General features: G+C 34.0%; 1 protein-coding gene across 2 annotated transcripts in view; it reads right to left on the reverse strand.

The window, feature by feature from the left end:
* ERBB4 (erb-b2 receptor tyrosine kinase 4) overlaps positions 1–19,336 on the reverse strand; it is a 1,117,451-nt gene that overhangs the window by 326,755 nt on the left and 771,360 nt on the right. For both annotated transcript variants that reach the window (XM_061187123.1, XM_061187117.1), the window contains exon 5: positions 17,769–17,834. In XM_061187123.1, the coding sequence (XP_061043106.1) occupies positions 17,769–17,834 (66 nt within the window). The remainder of the gene's footprint in view (positions 1–17,768; positions 17,835–19,336) is intronic.

A 19,336-nucleotide genomic window follows, 5' to 3' on the forward strand; every position in this document is an offset into this window, starting at 1 on the left:
CCCATCAACAGTCAAGTGGATTAAACTTTTACTGAGCTCTGCCCATCAGAGCAACAGTCAGCTCTACCCACCACCAGTCCCTCCCATCAAGCCTCTTAGATAGCCTCATCCACCACAGGGCAGAAAGCAGAAGCAAAAACTACAATCCTGCAGCCTGTGGAACAAAAACCACATTCACAGAAAGACAGACAAGATGAAAAGGCAGAGGGCTATGTACCAGATGAAGAAACAACATAAAACCCCAGAAAAACAACTAAATGAAGTGGAGATAGGCAACCTTCCAGAAAAAGAATTCAGAATAATGATAGTGAAGATGATCCAGGACCTCGGAAAAAGAATGGAGGCAAAGATCGAGAAGATGCAAGAAATGTTTAACAAAGACCTAGAAGAATTAAAGAACAAACAGAGATGAACAATAAAATAACTGAAATGAAAACTACACTAGGAAGAATCAATAGTAGAATAACTGAGGCAGAAGAACGGATAAGTGACCTGGAAGACAGAATGGCGGAATTCACTGCTGCAGAACAGAATAAAGAAAAAAGAATGAAAAGAAATGAAGACAGACTAAGAGACTTCTGGGACAACATTAAATGCAACAACATTCGCATTATAGGGGTCCCAGAAGGAGAAGAGAGAGAGAAAGGACCCGAGGAAATATTTGAAGAGATTATAGTCGAAAACTTCCCTAAAATGGGAAAGGAAATAGCCACCCAAGTCCAGGAAGCGCAGAGAGTCCCATACAGGATAAACCCAAGGAGAAACACGCTGAGACACATAGTAATCAAATTGGCAAAAATTAAAGACAAAGAAAAATTATTGAAAGCAGCAAGGGTAAAACGAAAAAAAACATACAAGGGAACTCCCATAAGGTTAACAGCTGATTTCTCAGCACAAACTCTACAAGCCAGAAGGGAGTGGCATGATATACTTAAAGTGATGAAAGGGAAGAGCCTACAACCAAGATTACTCTACCTGGCAAGGATCTCATTCAGATTCCATGGAGAAATCAAAAGCTTTACAGACAAGCAAAAACTAAGAGAATTCAGCACCACCAAACCAGCTCTACAACAAATGCTAAAGGAACTTCTCTAAGTGGGAAACACAGGAGAAGAAAAGGACTTACAAAAACAAACCCAAAACAATTAAGAAAATGGTCATAGGAACATACATATCGATAATTACCTTAAACGTGAATGGATTAAATGATCCTAACAAAAGACACAAGCTTGCTGAATGGATACAAAAACAAGACCCATATGTATGCTGTCTACAAGAGACCCACTTCACACCTAGGGACACATACAGACTGAAAGTGAGGGGATGGAAAAAGATATTCCATGCAAATGGAAATCAAAAGACAGCTGGAGTAGCAAAACTCATATCAGATAAAATAGACTTTAAAACAAAGAATGTTACAAGAGACAAGGAAGGACACTACATAATGATCAAGGGATCAATCCAAGAAGAAGATATAACAATTCTAAATATATATGCACCCAACATAGGAGCACCTCAATACATAAGGCAACTGCTAAAAGCTATAAAAGAGGAAATAGACAGTAACACAATAATAGTGGGGGACGTTAACACCTCACTAACACCAATGGACAGATCATCCAAAATGAAAATAAATAAGGAAACAGAAGCTTTAAATGACACAATAGAGCAGATAGATTTAATTGATATTTATAGGACATTCCATCCAAAAACAGCAGATTACACTTTCTTCTCAAGTGCGCATGGAACATTCTCCAGGATAGATCACATCTTGGGTCACAAATCAAGCCTCCGTAAATTTAAGAAAATTGAAATCATATCAAGCATCTTTTCTGACCACAACGCTATGAGATTAGAAATCAATTACAGTGAAAAAAACGTAAATAACACAAACACATGGAGGCTAACCAATACGTTACTAAATAACCAAGAGATCACTGAAGAAATCAAAAAATACCTAGAGACAAATGACAATGAAAACACGACGATCCAAAACCTATGGGATGCAGAAAAAAGCAGTTCTAAGAGGGAAGTTTATAGCTATACAAGCCTACCTCAAGAAACAAGAAAAATCTCAAGTAAACAATCTAACCTTACCCCTAAAGGAACTAGAGAAGAAGAACAAACACAACCCAAAGTTAGCAGAAGGAAAGAAATCATAAAGATCAGAGCAGAAATAAATGAAATAGAAACAAAGAAAATAATAGCAAAGGTCAATAAAACTAAAAGCTGGTTCTTTGAGAAGATAAACAAAATTGATAAACCATTAGCCAGACTCATCAAGAAAACGAGGGAGAGGACTCAAATCAATAAAATTAGAAATGAAAAAGGAGAAGTTACAACAGACACCGCAGAAATACAAAGCATCCTAAGAGACTACTACAAGCAACTCTGTGCCAATAAAATGGACAACCTGGAAGAAGTGGACAAATTCTTAGAAAGGTATAACCTTCCAAGACTGAACCAGGAAGAAACAGAAAATATGAACAGAGCAATCACAAGTAATGAAATTGAAACTGTGATAAAAATCTTCCAACAAACAAAAGTCCAGGACCAGATGGCTTCACAGGTGAATTCTATAAAATATTTAGAGAAGAGCTAACACCCATCCTTCTCAAACTCTTCCAAAATATTGCAGAGGAAGGAACACTCCCAAACTCATTCTATGAGGCCACCATCACCCTGATACCAAAACCAGACAAAGATACTACAAAAAAAGAAAATTACAGACCAATATCACTGATGAATATAGACGCAAAAATCCTCAACACAATACTAGCAAACAAAACCCAACAACACATTAAAAGGATCATACACTATGATCAAGTGGGATTTATCTCAGGGATGCAAGGATTCTTCAGTATACGCATATCAATTAATGTGATACACCATATTAACATATTGAAGAATACAAACCATATGATCATCTCAATAGATGCAGAAAAAGCTTTTGACAGAATTCAACACCCATTTATCATAAAAACTCTCCAGAAAGTGGGCATAGAGGGAACCTACCTCAACATAATAAAGGCCATATATGACAAACCCACCGCAAACATCATTCTCAATGGTGAAAAACTGAAAGCATTTCCTCTAAGATCAGGAACGAGACAAGGATGTCCACTCTCTCCACTATTATCCAACATAGTTTTGGAAGTTCTAGCCATGGCAATCAGAGAAGAAAAAGAAATAAAAGGAATACAAATTGGAAAAGAAGAAGTAAAACTGTCACTGTTTGCAGATGACATGATACTATACATAGAGAATCCTAAAAATGCCACCAGAAAACTCCTAGGGCTAATCAATGAATTTGGTAAAGTTGCAGGATACAAAATTAATGCACAGAAATCTGTTGCATTCCTATACACCAACAATGAAAAATCTGAACGAGAAATTATGGAAACATTCCCATTTACCATTGCAACAAAAAGAATAAAATACCTAGGAATAAACCTACCTAGGGAGACAAAAGACCTGTATGCAGAAAACTATAAGACACTGATGAAAGAAATTAAAGATGATACCAACAGATGGAGAGATATACCATGTTCTTGGATTGCAAGAATCAATATTGTGAAAATGACTATACTACCCAAAGCAATCTACAGATTCAATGCAATCCCTATCAAATTACCAATGGCATTTTTTATGGAACTACAACAAATCATCTTAAAATTTGTATGGAGACACAAAAGACCCCGAATAGCCAAAGCAATCTTGAGGGAAAAAAACGGAGTTGGAGGAATCAGACTACCTGACTTCAGACTATACTACAAAGCTACAGTAATCAAGACAATATGGTACTGGCACAAAAACAGAAACATAGATCAATGGAACAAGATAGAAAGCCCAGAGATAAACCCACGCACCTATGGTCAACTAATCTATGACAAAGGAGGCAAAGATATACAATGGAGAAAAGACAGTCTCTTCAATAAGTGGTGCTGGGAAAACTGGACAGCTACATGTAAAAGAATGAAACTAGAATACTCCCTAACACCATACACAAAAATAAACTCAAAATGGATTAGAGACCTAAATGTAAGACCAGACACTATAAATCTCTTAGAGGAAAACATAGGAAGAACACTCTTTGACATAAATCACAGCAAGATCTTTTTTGATCCACCTCCTAGAGTAATGGAAATAAAAACAAAAATAAACAAATGGGACCTAATGAAACTTCAAAGCTTTTGCACAGCAAAGGAAACCATAAACAAGACGAAAAGACAACCTTCAGAATGGGAGAAAATATTTGCAAAGGAATCAACGGACAAAGGATTAATCTCCAAAATATATAAACAGCTCATGCAGCTCAATATTAAAGAAACAAACACCCCAATTCAAAAATGGGCAGAAGACATAAATAGACATTTCTCCAAAGAAGACATACAGATGGCCAAGAGGCACATGAAAAGCTGCTCAACATCACTAATTATTAGAGAAATGCAAATCGAAACTACAATGAGGTATCACCTCACACCAGTTAGAATGGGCATCATCAGAAAATCTACAAACAACAAATGCTGGAGAGGGTGTAGAGAAAAGGGAACCCCCTTGCACTGTTGGTGGGAATATAAATTGATACAGCCACTATGGAGAACAGTATGGAGGTTCCTTAAAAAACTAAAAATAGAATTACCATATGATCCAGCAATCCCACTACTTGGCATATACCCAGAGAAAACCATAATTCAAAAAGACACATGCACCCCAATGTTCATTGCAGCACTATTTACAATAGCCAGGTCATGGAAGCAACCTAAATGCCCATCGACAGACGAATGGATAAAGAAGATGGGGTACATATATACAGTGGAATATTACTCAGCCATAAAAAGGAACAAAATTGAGTCATTTGTTGAGACGTGGATGGATCTAGAGACTGTCATACAGAGTGAAGTAAGTCAGAAAGAGAAAAACAAATATCGTATATTAACGTATGTATGTGGAACCTAGAAAAATGGTACAGATGAACCAGTTTGCAGGGCAGAAGTTGAGACACAGATGTAGAGAACAAACGTATGGACACCAAGGGGGGAAAACCGTGGTGGGGTGCCGATGGTGGTGTGCTAAATTGAGCGATTGGGATTGACTTGTATACACTGATGTGTATAAAATTGATGACTAATAAGAACCTGCTGTATAAAAAAACAAACACACAAAAAAAACAACTAATACTAAACTTTCTTTGGGTTATTTGTATGGAAATATGTTAATATAAATGTTTCAGACATTACATGAAATTTCTAAAAATCTTATATGTTCTGGTATAATGTTATAAGTCATAATTCTAGTTATTACTTTAAAATGTATATCTCAGAAATAACTTAATTTTCTTGTCAATTGCATTATTATGAACTTTCATCAAATCTTTAACCATGGTCATTTTTAAGTCTTTTGTCATTTACAGACATTTCTGGGTGTACTCTGATGCTTTTGCAAAAATGTTCCTATAAAAGTGTTTCATCTTCAAGGAATTCATGGAAAAGACTCTGACAAGTACAGGTTTCTGGTAACTGACTGTACTGCTGAACTGAATGAATAAGCATTTTCAGAACTCTAATGGAAGACTGATGAATTCATAAAAGTGCTAAGAAAAGATCAAGATGAAAAAAAAATTAATTACATGGGACTGAGTGAACTGATGAGGATGATTATAATTTTTGTGACTTTCTGTTTCAATAAAAAAAAAAAAAATCCCACAAGGACTCAGAGGCAAAAAATATACAAATCAGTTTTCACTGCAAAGTAAAGGAGCTGTGACAGTGGAGGATTACTGGACTGAATGTCAATATTATGACATAGTATGAGTGTGTTTCGTGTTTGGTAATTGCAATCATTGCTGCTTTTGTTGTGGTCATCCATTTACAATGCTTGGTGTCAGTTTATTTATCTCTCGTAAAAACAAAATACAGTGTGTGTGTGTGTGTGTGTGTGTGTGTATGTGAAAAAATAAATAAATAAATAAATAAATAAATTTTTAAAAAGGTACAAAACTTCCAGTCATAAGATAAATAAGTACTAGAGATGTAATGTACAACATGATAAAGATAATTAACACTGCTGTACTATACATATGAAAGTTGTTAAGAGAGTAATCCTAAGAGTTCTTATCATAAGGACAAAATGTTTTTTTTCCCTATTTCTTTAATTTTGTATTGCTATGAGATGATGGATGCTCACTAAACTTATCATGATAATCATTTCATGATGTATATAAGTCAAATCACTATGCTGGACACCTAAACTTATAGAGTACTGTACGTCATTTATATCTCAATACAACTGGAAAAAAAATTAAATTCTAAAAAAAAAAAAAAATACAGCATGGAATAACTAAAATGATCTACACATAACTGCTTTACACTCTTGAAAAATAATTAGTTCTATAGTCATTTTAAGTAACAACACAATTACAAATGATGAGTAATGAAGACTAAGATATTATTCAAATACTCTTCAAATTTATAGCAAAAGCCATAGAAATAAGATTATTTTATATTTAGCATTTTATAGACCCTTATATATGACTGAATTTAACCTACTGGTTTTACAGAAGAGAAAACTGAGGCCCAGATAGGGCCAACATTCAAGTCCATGTCTCAGTAATAACAGAATTTTAAAGCGGGGCTACCTAAAATAGTTACACCAAAAGCACATGCTTCAAGCATATACAAAAGAATGTTTTCAAAATATTACTTTTATTCTCATAGAATGTATGTTTGAGTTTATTTTTTTTAAAAGGATAATCACACCTGCCTCAAAGTTAAATGATGTTCCTTTTCGGTGTTTTGCCAACTTTTTTTTTTTCATCGCAATTTATAGTACAATTTTACATCATGGCTCAGTACACATATCCATGATGAAAAGTTTTAAGGCATTATATTGACCCTAATTATGTGCAAAGCATTTTGATACTGTCTTTTCTATTCTATTGTAATCTGGTTTATTTTATTCTAATCCATTCTATTTCAATAAAAATTTACGTTGGTCAGGGTCCACAGAAATGACTTTACAATCCACTAACGAGTTGCAACCAGTGATTGGAGAGCACTATTCAATTGCATGGACAAAGGTCAACATAGAAAATTAGGGAACTAATCTTAGTGCTTCTTTTATATATGTGCAGTAAATTGGCCTTCTAATGAATTCAGGAATGTAAAGCCACTGGACATGAAATTTTCTTTTTCTGAGGTTTTACGATCCCAGAGGCTATGGAAAATCATTGCACAACAGTGCCTGACGCAATGCTTTCCCTCCAGAGTTGCACCACTGAGACTGGTGATTCCCAGAAGTTTGTGTTTTATATTCCCATCGTCATGATGAAAATTTGAGGTAGTTAAGTCTGATTTTGTCCTACATGGCAGTGTGTTAAACTGTGGGCCAGTATAAAACAACATTTGGGATTCTCTTTGAGTAAAATTTTTATGGAAAATAATATATCTATAGATATTTAAAGCTTTTATGTATTATTAATATATCACTAAAAATTATCATCTCTCTGATATAGACAAAACTTTGGACATCCCCCAAAATTACAAAAACAGTCATAATAAAAAGAGTATAATATTTTGTTGTTCCTTCCTTTTTTAAAATTCTGAAATTACATAAGCAATACATGTTTTTAGAGAAATATGTCACTATAAATATGCAAAATTTAAAAAATATTTTCTTACCACATCAATAACCAATGTCAATTTTGGGGTGTCTATATGCTGACCTCCCTGTTATAGCTTCATGGTAGTGTGACAGTTAAAAGAGCACAAAATACACATCCAGAAGTAATTCACTGGGTGTATATCCAAAAGAACTGAAAGCAGGGTCTAGAAGAGATATTTGTATATCCATGTTCACAGAAGCACTATTCACTATAGTCAAGAGGTGGAAGCAACCCAAAGGTCCATCAGCAGATGAATGAATAAACAAAATGCGATAAATACAAAAAAAAAAAAGTAATTCAAGACAGTAACTGAGATTGCTTCTGTCTGTATATTTTTAATCCTCACAAGGAATTACCATTCTTTTTAACTTTGACAATCTAATTATGAAAATAATTAGTTTTTAAAAAAATTTATGTAATTGTTTATAAGTGAAGAAAAACATTTTTTACAAATTTCTTGTGAAAAATTTTAATTCTCTTAAATTTTATTAAAATACTTTGTTTTAAAAATACAAAACACAAATGTAATTAAAATAATCTTTTTCTTCTTTTAAAATTTCTACCTTTTATGTCATGTTTAAAAAAAAAAGACACAGACGTAGAGAATAGACTTCAGGACACGGGGAAGGGGAAGGGGAAGCTGGGACGAAGTGAGAGAGTGGCACTGACATATATACACTACCAAATGTAAAATAGATAGCTAGTGGGAAGCAGCCGCATAGCACAGGGAGATCAGCTCTGGGCTTTGTGACCACCTAGAGGGGTGGGACAGGGAGGGTGGGAGGAAGACGCAAGAGGGAGGGGAGATGGGGATATATGTATACGTATAGCTGATTCACTCTGTTATACAGCAGAAACTAACACAACATTGTAAAGCAATTATACTCCAATAAAGATGTTAAAAAAATAAAAAATAAAATGACAAGTCAAGCTTTAATGGTGATAAAAGGGGAAAAAAAAAAGTCAACATGTCATAGCTTTTACCTACATTTTTCTAGTACTTTCAGTTATTTCATGCTTTTGTAACTTTTCATCTACAATCTATTTCATGCTTTTTAAACTTTTAGTCTACAATCCATCTATAATCTATAGTCTTTCTGATGCTTTTTAAAATTTTAATGTACAATTCATCTCATGTTTTGTTTTATGGTGGGGATCTAACTTTATTTTTTCCATATTGTGAACCATTTGTTCTAACACTATTTATTGAATAATCTATACATTTGCCATTAAAAAATGCTAACTTTATAAAAACCAAATTACCATATAGGCTTTAGACTCTATCTGAACTTTCTATTACCTTCCATTGAGCCAATTCCGTTCTGAACTAATACCATACTGCTTTAATACTTATTACTTTTTAACATTTTAATTCTTGGGGAGAGTCCTTCCACATAGCTATTCCTTTTAAATGTCTGGCTATTTTATTAAATGTATTTTCCAGGAATACTTTAGACTATTTTTGTTCAATTAAAAACAAAACAAAACATTGGGAACTGATTGAAGATGGTTAAATGCATAGCTTAATTTTAGAACAACTGACATTTTCATCATTTGAGTCTTCTCATCTTGCAGTGTGGTAATTCTTCATTCATTTAAGTTTTCTGTTATGTCTTAGTAAAATACTGTGGTTTGATTTTTATTTTAAATTATCTGTAATTACCTGTAAGTGTCAGAGTCTGTCTTTCTGTCTCTCACCTCCACCCCTCCCCTAGTCAATGAAATTAAATACACCTTAAATGCATGCAACATCCTCACTGTATAGAAAAATCATCTCCCTGGGTAACAGTTATTTGAGTTCAAGAAGTATTCAAATCAGAACAAAACCTGAGTTATTCTTAGAGTCATAATGCTCTATCATCTCCATTAAAACAAACTTCATGGGCAAAAGGACTTTGGATAAACCAAAAATAACCATTATCAGTGAGGTAGTAACATGTGAAAATTATGTTTCGGGTTTATCTTTTATAACTTCATCATGAATTAATACAATGACTATTTCTCTTGGAAATATCTATGTTAATGGAGAGAAGCATCCATGATACCATTATAAACTGTCAAATTTAATGCATAAAATTGATACTGGCTTGAGAAATGGAATATGTCTTATATTTAGGAAATTCACATTTATTCTAATATGAGGAAAAATGTTACTTGACATAAGCACAATTGACAAGTATCCAGTATCCCCTTCTTTTCTTACTCATCCCTGTGCCAGTTACTTAATTCTTCCTCCAGCTGAACCAATTAAGTCAATAAATAGATGATACATCTCAGATTAATGCAAAGCAGAACTCTAAGGAGGATATTTTTCTCCAGGCTTGCACAACTCCCTAACCATGAGAGTGGTATGCAAGTGCTTGCTTTTCTGAGAATGACATCTCACACTTCTTTTTTCCATTCCTGTAGCAAACAGTGAGTATGAGTGTTCTGTTCATCAAATGACACTCTCATATCACATGTAGATAATTTTGAAATCTTCTCTTCTATAGTCAAAGATAGTATTCTAATGACAGTCAACTCTTTTGCTGCAAAACATTCAGAATAAATTATCATTACTACCATAATAACAAAATTCTTCTAATCGTAACATTTTCAGATATTTCTGACTTTTCTTCTCAATGTACTCTCAATAATCCTTCAAATGTATAGTACTCACTCTCTGATCTCATTGCTAGGTTACCTACTTCTACCCAGCCCACAGTTTGCATTCCTGTGGTGTAAATGCCTGACATTAAGCTTTTGACTGTCAAGGCATCCATTTCAAAGACATCCATCTCAAATAAACATATTGCCAGCTGTATGACACAGCTGCTAGTAAAACACCTAGAAAAGAAGCCAGACTGCCCCCACTCATGAAGTTCCCCTTTTAGAAAGCTCTAGGTAACCTAGATAACTAATGTTTTAAGTGACCCCGCTTTTTCCATTCCCACACCTGAATTCCTGCTCTTATATTTTAAATTTGCCAATAAAGAGTGAATCTGTGAAACCCTAGGTACCCCACTCTCAACTCTAATACAGGAAGAGCCCCAGGTTCATACTTTGTCTTTCTCTCTACCCGTGACCTCGCCGTGTAGCCATTGAGCCTGCCATACCTCCAAGACCTGTGAGTGATAACCCTTGCTTTTTCAAAGTTCCCTGATGGTTGTTGCTGAGGTGCGTCTTGAAATCATAATAAGAACCACAAGGACTCGTCCAGCCACAATGTTGACTCTGGTCCAGAAGATGTCTGTGGGTACTCCCCTCAAGTAGCAGGGGGCCAGGTGACTGCCTCAGGCATTCCTAGTAGACAGCATCACTATCAATAGGCTAAAACTGCCACAAAACAATTCCCCTAAACTATCTGTACATAAATCTGTGTCTGTGACTATGCCTGTATCATCTATATCTATGGCTAATAAACATGCACACGCACACACACGCAAATATCCTAACCATGCAAAAAAGCATGAACAAAAATCACCTTTTTTCAAACTTTTCATTTTGTAGATGAGGGAACTTAAGGAAACTGAAGTCCTTGAAACTGAGTTAGTTTAAAGCTAGGACTACATCTCTCTTGATGTCCTCAGTTCAGTATTCTTTTTGACCTTTTCAAACACCCCTCGGCTTTGTCTTGTACCCAGAGCATTTCCAGAGAACAGGCACAATTTTATATACTTTCTTTATACCCCTTGAGCCTTTGGCATAGCATTAGATGATATGTCCTGAATCACATTAAACAGTATTTTACAGAGCATTTCAAATAACTATCTCCTATAGTTAAAATGAACATCCCTTTCTTTAAATCTTTGAGAAAGATCATCAAATTACAACAACTATTATCAACTTATATCAAAATGAACAGCATATTAGGAGAGATTTTTCTCTCATTTTCCACAAGGAAATTATTGAGTCACTTTTGGAAATGATTTAGATGGGCATAATTTTAGAAATGTATGCAAATAATGAGTCTATCGTAGTGCTTCCCTTAATTTTACAATATCTCCAGAAATATTTACAAATCCAAAAAAAGGGGAAAAAAAGGAAATAATTGAAATCAATAAGAAGGCTTATGGACATGCAAAGTTATTAGTAAAATACAAAGGTTTTAATTAAAGATGTTGGCTTTTAACAAAGGCTCGCTGTTATCCTGATTGATCGAGCCTGCTGGCTCAGCGCTTTCTCTTTTCCCCATTAGCTCCCACTTGCTTTTTTCTCTGCTCTAATTGGATATTTTTACTACATTGGCACCTTCTTTTTAAACAGGGTTTGTTCCACAAAGATTGCAAATACGATTACACTTTAGACAAACTGTATGTGTATGCATGTATGTAAGTATAATTAGTATATTATTTTCATAATTTGTCATTTTGGTTTTGCAATCTATAGGGCACTTTTGGAAATTTCATGGAAAAAAGTATAATTTAGTTTCGAGTTGCTACATTTTCTTGCTGAAATTTTGAGGAACAAAAATACATAATTATTTTCTTAGGTTTTAATATTCACTTCAAAGAAGTTCCAGATATATTTTAGAATGAATAAAAGTAGATATAGATATAGATATATAGATATTTCTAAACTTTGCTCTAGAACTGAATAGAATCCATAAGCCAGACCAAGTTTTTTTTCCTTTTATGAAACTGAAAGTTTTAATATATTGCAACTACTGAAAGTAATTTTTTGTGTGCACAAGCATAATAAATTAATGAGAAAAATGCTAAATAATTTCTAATTTTTTCCTAGCATGTTCTAGAATGTCTGTATAGAAACAGTAAATAACATAAAGTGTTGTTTGGAACAAGTTTTTACTTTGCCAATATAGTAGTACCCTCCATTCACAATTATCTACAGCAGAACAAATACACTGCTTGTATTAATTTCAATGCTACTTTATTTTCAATTTAAAAAAAATATTTTGAGATAACCTAGCTAGGAAGAATACTTTAGAAGTAAAGGGTAAAATCCCCAGAAGTTTTCTTTTGGTTAAAATAATGCCTTAGCTTTAATCAATTTAATGAACATTTCAGTGGTCAGAAGATATCTGTTTACTCCAGTAGTTGAAACATGCATTTCGTCATTAATTTATCTTTTTTGGTGTGACGTTTTGATTTAAGAGACAAACAATTTTTTAACCTATTGTCAAGTGCACTTTATTTTTCAATTAGTTTCTAAGCAAGAAATGTCACTTATAAAGCAACTAGAAGACTGAAGAATAGATTGAGTGGTAATCAGCTGAGAAAATTTTAGTTATACAACCAGCAGTTAAAGACAATTATAACTACTTTAATACACAATGTGTAACGTTGGGGGAATCAAACTGTAATATTCTGATACATGCTCCTCTCATGCTCTAAAACGCAGTTTCTAACTGAGATGACAAAAGGAACGTGTAAAATGAAACAACCAACCAGGCTGATAATAGGAGGCTGGAGAAAGCTGGCCTGATATTGTGCTTAAAGATAAAAAAGGATATGCAGCATCTATTTTAAATGAGATATATGCTTCGTATATCTTGCAGGGACAGAGATACCTTCTTTCCTTTAATCATTATTATTTATTTCTTAAAACTTAGTCTCTCTCACACCTAAACCTACAAGCTCAAACCTTAGGACTCAGTTCTTATGAATAGAGACAGTTGTCATTCTTAACAGTAAGCCTGCTAAATAATACTACTATAAGCTTCAGACTTCACACAGCTGATAAGTTTGTCTCGCCTGACATGAGTACATTAATCCACTGAATCAATTTACTTAAGCTGTGCTGTGGAGCAATGCGGCCACGATTTAACTGAGCTTAAAAGCACTTTCAAGTTTGAGTCACGGCTCCATGCATAATACAGGCCCACAGTATTCCTTCATAAGTTCTATTATGACCTTTTGCAACTATGTGAGAAATATTTCTGTTAGGTTTATAGGGTCATGATGATCTAACATCAAAAAGGATTTAAAAAGAATGAATTTAAGTTATTTTAGAATATCAGACTCATGAGTGAAACAGGAAGAAGGGAACAGCTGGCTAGATTCTACCAGCACAATTAACTTGCTTTAATATTTATAAAATTCTTTAGGTTGTCTAAGTTTGTTTTTTGTTTTTTTTTTGGAGTTTGTTTAGAAAAACATTTTAATTTTTGGATCATTTTAGAAAAAAACATTTTAAAAATAGCTGCTGGCTCCAGAGTTTACAGTCTGAACATTATGAAATGCTATAGAGGAAAATGACACACTTAACATTATTCATCATGCAATCAAACTTAACTGTAGCAACCAGTACACAGAAGAAGCTGCAACATGGTACCAAATTTTACTAAAAATTTAAAGTTTTTATAGTTATGCATGGTGAACTGTTGACCATAGCGTTGGGAAGAAAAATTTTCCTCTACCCTTCTAGATTCTTCTGGCTGGCCTACGAATTATATTGACATGAATCAGATTAAAAGGAGAAAATCAAACAAAAGTTGAATAACATGTATACACAGGAGAAGTCCAACAAAACTGAGTAACTCGCCAAAATGGCTGAAACTCTCACCTTAAATACCATCTTCAGCTAAAGACAAAAGAGAATGTTGGGCAAAGTGGTTTGGGACTTCAAAGGGGATGAAACCAACTGACATGGAGAGAGAAAAGCAAAGGTTTGGTACACAAATGTTTGCGGGGTTATGCAAAGACACTGGGACTCAGAGAGGAATATTAACAAACAGGCTTTGCTAAGTTCCTCCTCATCTACCACATCTAGTTCACACCATAGTTACCTGTGGTGATAGTTCCCTCCCTGGAACAGGTCCTCTAACTACACTCTTTTAGGCAGTTAGGGGGAAGGTTCCTTCTGAGTCTTTCAGGCCTTAAAAATAATCAGCTTAAGTTAATCCTCATCCCAAAGAGACACATATTAGGGTGTCAAATTTTGTTCCCCTGCAATAGTAAGCTGTCAACTTATTTATGCTCTCTTTCCATTTCATGAAATCTATTAAAAACAAAACACAAAACTTCTTCCTCATTTCTTCTTTTTAAAACTTCTGACCCCTACAGACCTGCTCTCAAGCTTACCATCGTTGTCACCAGCATTTTTCCTTTCCCATATCTCTGTTCAGAGATGTTTTCATTGTGATCATCATTCTTTGCTTCATTTCACCCTAGCAAGTCATTCATTATCATGGACTTGTTCTCCTAGAACCTGAAGCATTTGTCTTTATGGTGACTCCTCACCGTTTAGTGACACAGAGGATCATTCCTGGCATACTTGCTTTTTTAGGAGGAAACACCTGTGGGAGGATGTCAGCATTGATATAATGTGGTGAATGAAATGTATTCTTAATGTCAATTTCCTTAGCTAAGGTGTGGCGCTTCTAAATATTTTACCTTTCTTCCCTAACATGTGCAAAATCTCAAAGAGTAATTATCCATAAAAATAAGGAAATACTTGGCAAATCATGAAGTTGAATACCTCCAGAGAAGCCCTCAGTGAAGTGAACTTATTTCAGTCATAAGGAAAGAAATCATTTGTAAATAATGATATAAGATCATGTCTTTCAGATCCTAAAATGTACTTTTGTATGGTCAGTCAACAAAAAAAGCAGAATATTTTCAAAAACTTGCCCAGACTGTTTTCTGATTTTTAAAAAGTTCAATCAGGGTTCAGAGATAAGTGCATCTGAAGTGGGCCTAAGGGTAATATATTTTAACTAACAGAAGGGCTAACAGCAATGTAAAGGAAGCCTGGAAAATTTACATTTCTTTGGAAAAATGTTTAATCATGGATGTTACATCTCCATGGACTCTCTGGAGGTCTAATATCTCTATGGAATCTCTCATGAGGTCTAATTCTCAAAATTTCTGATCATATTTCTAAAATTCAGGTCTTACAGTAAGTACATCTTTGAGTACTTCCAAAATACATTTTGCCTCTGGATGTTGGACATTTTAAATATGGATATGTAATTTACCTTTCAAGTATCTCAAACAAGGACAGACAGAACAGGAGCAAATGTCAAGGGCAAGCAGCCTCCACTTCACTCCAGGGTTTTTGCTTTTTTATTCCCCAGCCGTCTATGTCAGTAGCCTTCACAGGTGGAACTGGCCTGCAGGAGTTTTGCTTCCACATTCATTCATTCAGTTTTAAGTTGGATTAAGTTTTCTAGGAGTATCTACTTTATCTTATTATAATATTAGCTATTATTTATTAGGCCCTTAGTATATGCCAAAACATATTTAAGCATTTCAACCACATTATTGTATTGAATTTGATTACAAAATAGCAGCCCTCTGAGGTAAGTGTAATATCTCCATTTTATAGATATGGTAACTGAGGTTTAGAAAAATTAAATCGCTTTCTCATGATAGAAAGTGGAAACAACTGAGATTTGTATCATGTGGCTGATTATAAATCCAGTGGCCTGGCCCACTAAACTGCTATGCAATATTGTTTACGGGAAACAGTACTATCCTTAGATTCAGGACACTTAAGTTAAAATCCCAGGTATCAGCTGTGTAAATTTAACAGCTCCCACAATCATTTCCTCAGCTTACATTTCCCCAATTGTGAAATGAGGCTAATGAAAACTGTCCTCTTAAACTAATAGGAATATTGTGAAAATAAATTTTAAAATGGAGATGTTTTATAAACCATAAAGATCCATGCAAATGAATACTATTCTAAAATTTGGATTTGCACATAGCAGATACAAGTAAATGTTTACTGAATTTAAATTTGATAGACTCTGTGGAGAAGGCATGGTGACCATTAAGCCAATTTTATGTTATTATAGTAAGTTTAATTTCTATGCTGGAAAATTAGGTGAATTAAATGACTGCGTGGCTGATGATTTGATAGCATGAGCTATGGCTTGATGACTTTCTTAGTCAAGACTTCTTCCCACCCCCACTTGGTGGCAAGTAGCAAAAGTAATTTAAATGTACTAGAACATTGTGTTTCTTAAGTTTCCTAACAAAAAAAAAAACGCATTTGGACCTCAGGAAGACCAGAGAACCAGGAAGTAAAAACTGTTACTCTCTCTCTCCAATTCTCCTTTGCCTCTGCACGGCTGATTTATCCTTCTGTGTCATGAAGGACTGGTTATTTCTGCTTCTCATTAATACACATTTTCTCCAATATCATAGTGAATGCGCTTCACACAGTAATCTAATCTTACTTTAGAATCCTGCTTAAAATTCTTGTCAAAACATTGTTGCCATAAAACATTGTTTCTATTAAATAAGTTAATTTAAGTCTACACTTTAATCCAACAGTATAACATATGTCCACAATATCTAATATTTGTATGTTCAAATTTTTAATAATATTTTCTGTGTGTCTTCTATGCTAAAAAAAGAAATACATTTCAAATAGCCTCCACATTGTTTTCCATTTATTATTTCAGCTGTTGTTATTATAGCAGGAAGAAAAGTCTTTACCATTTATATAGAGCATTTTGTATTTCCTTTTTAAAGAAAACATTTATCCTTAAGATTAGTGAAAGTTCAGTGCTGATTTAAGTATCAGATGACTTTAAGAATGCTGAAAGCATTAAATATTTGTCTTTATGTTCAGTATACTTTGTTTTTAAATGTCTTAGCAGTGATGATCATCCCTCATACTTATTTTAATGACTAATACAAGAAACAATATACACTAAGGGTGAGATACATTTTGTGATTTAATAGTGAATCTATATTTATAATTCACATAGTTTATAACTCTGTACCTAGAACAGAGTGGGTACACAGTATGCTTTTCCTTTCTTTTTTCTTTCTCCAGTGAATGAATAGTGATGTAACTCTTTGGGAAAAGTACTGAGATATTCTGTTAACCTGAAATTCAGTTAATTATCGTTTTGTATACATTTGGTTTTCCTACTTCCTCTGATGTACAGACTCTGAAGTCATGGTTAATAGCAACACATTTGTGTTGCTATCATTAATCCAGAATCCACAAAGAAATATAGGAAACAACTACATATTACATTTAATTTGAAAGCATTGAGATTAGGCAGTTTACTTAGATAGAATCAAATCTACCACAAGGAGGCAAAAGCTCATTTTCATGTTTCTGATAACCAGAAGTGTGAAAAGCATCAATTATTAAAATTACTTGACAATTTCAAGGCTATGTCTTTTCACTGTTGAACACTTACAAGTCTGGCAATGATTTTCTGTGGGTCCCCAGCATCGGCCAGTGCAGGACTTATGGCAACGTCCACCTGTAGAACAGCAAAAAGCACGTGTGTGTTATAATCTTTCACTCTGACTAGGAGTTAAGACCTCAAAGGAAACATTCTTGCTCCTTTATGAGGATTTTTATGTCACACTAGAGTTGAAACATAGCTCATAAAATGCCCACTTAAGTAGCAAAATCTGAATGTCAAATACATGTGAAGCAGAAATACAATCTCTTGATATTCAAAATCCTCTCATCATTTTATAAGAAAAGGAAATACATGAATCTGTAAATGTTCCTAGATAGTCAGAAGTAAATATTTACATGAAATAAGTTTCACTTCAACTATTGAATATTTTTATTCTATTGATCTATCCTACTTGATATAATTTCAAAAGTTCAGGGCTTACTGATACCAACAGATGTTAAGGATTAAATCAATAGTTAAAAAGAAGTTGAAGTCTATGAAAACAAGAATATATTACAAACAGGATAAACCATCAGAAAAAAAAGGTTTTATATATAATTTAGATTATCTTTTTTTTTGTCAAAGGTCTATTGTGTCTTTTTAAAATTTTTTATTGAAATATAGTTGATTGACAATGTTAGTTTCAGGTGTACAGCAAAGATATTCAGTTATACAAATATATGTGTATATATACATATGTATGTATGTATATATGTATATTCTTTTTTTACATTCTCTTCCATTATAGGTTGTTACAAGATATTGAGTATAGTTCCCTGCACTATACAGTAGGTCCTTGTTGGATATCTATTTTATATATAGTAGTGTGTATATTTTAATCCCAAACTCCTAATTTATCCCTCCCGCTCTTTCCCCTTGGGTAACCGTAAGTTTGCACTGTCTTTTAAAAAATTTCTTTATTGAAGTATAATTGATGTACAATATTAATAAGCTTCAGGTATACATCACAGTGATTCACAATTTTTAAAGGTTATATTCCATTTATAGTTATGACATAATATTAGCTATATTCCTGAGGAGGAGGTCATTAAGAGGTTGTGACTGCCAGTTAACCTGTGAGCTGAACCCAGGCAATCAGAGGCTCCCCACCCCCTCCCTTGTCCTTGAAATGTATATCCCTCCAACTAATCCCATGCTAGCAGCTGTTTCAAGGACATAGCCTTGAGAGAGTAAGGTGTTGCTGAGACCATCTGGACTGAATAAGTGACTGAATTTAGTTAGGACCTCTATACAAACTTTTAAGACTCTGGCAGGCGGATGCTGAGATCTACTCACCTTGCTGTTGCCCAAGACAAGTCTCATACATAAGTTCCCTTGCTTAGTAAACCTGTCGCCTACTAATCTGGAGTGGGCTGCCTCTTTCTTCTGTCTCTCCTTGTCCTTTATGTACAGGGGTCAATTTGCAAACCAACATCTTTATATAAATATTTCAAGCATTTAAAACAGCTAATTTTTTAGAAAGCTTAATTTCAGTTATCTTATATCTTCTTCTAAAAATTTTATTGATACTACCTTCATTTTCAAATATCAGCCTTTATTTCCTATAGTCTCATTTT

Source organism: Eubalaena glacialis, chromosome 1, assembly GCF_028564815.1.
Source record: "Eubalaena glacialis isolate mEubGla1 chromosome 1, mEubGla1.1.hap2.+ XY, whole genome shotgun sequence".
Classification (NCBI taxonomy): Eukaryota; Metazoa; Chordata; class Mammalia; order Artiodactyla; family Balaenidae; genus Eubalaena; species Eubalaena glacialis.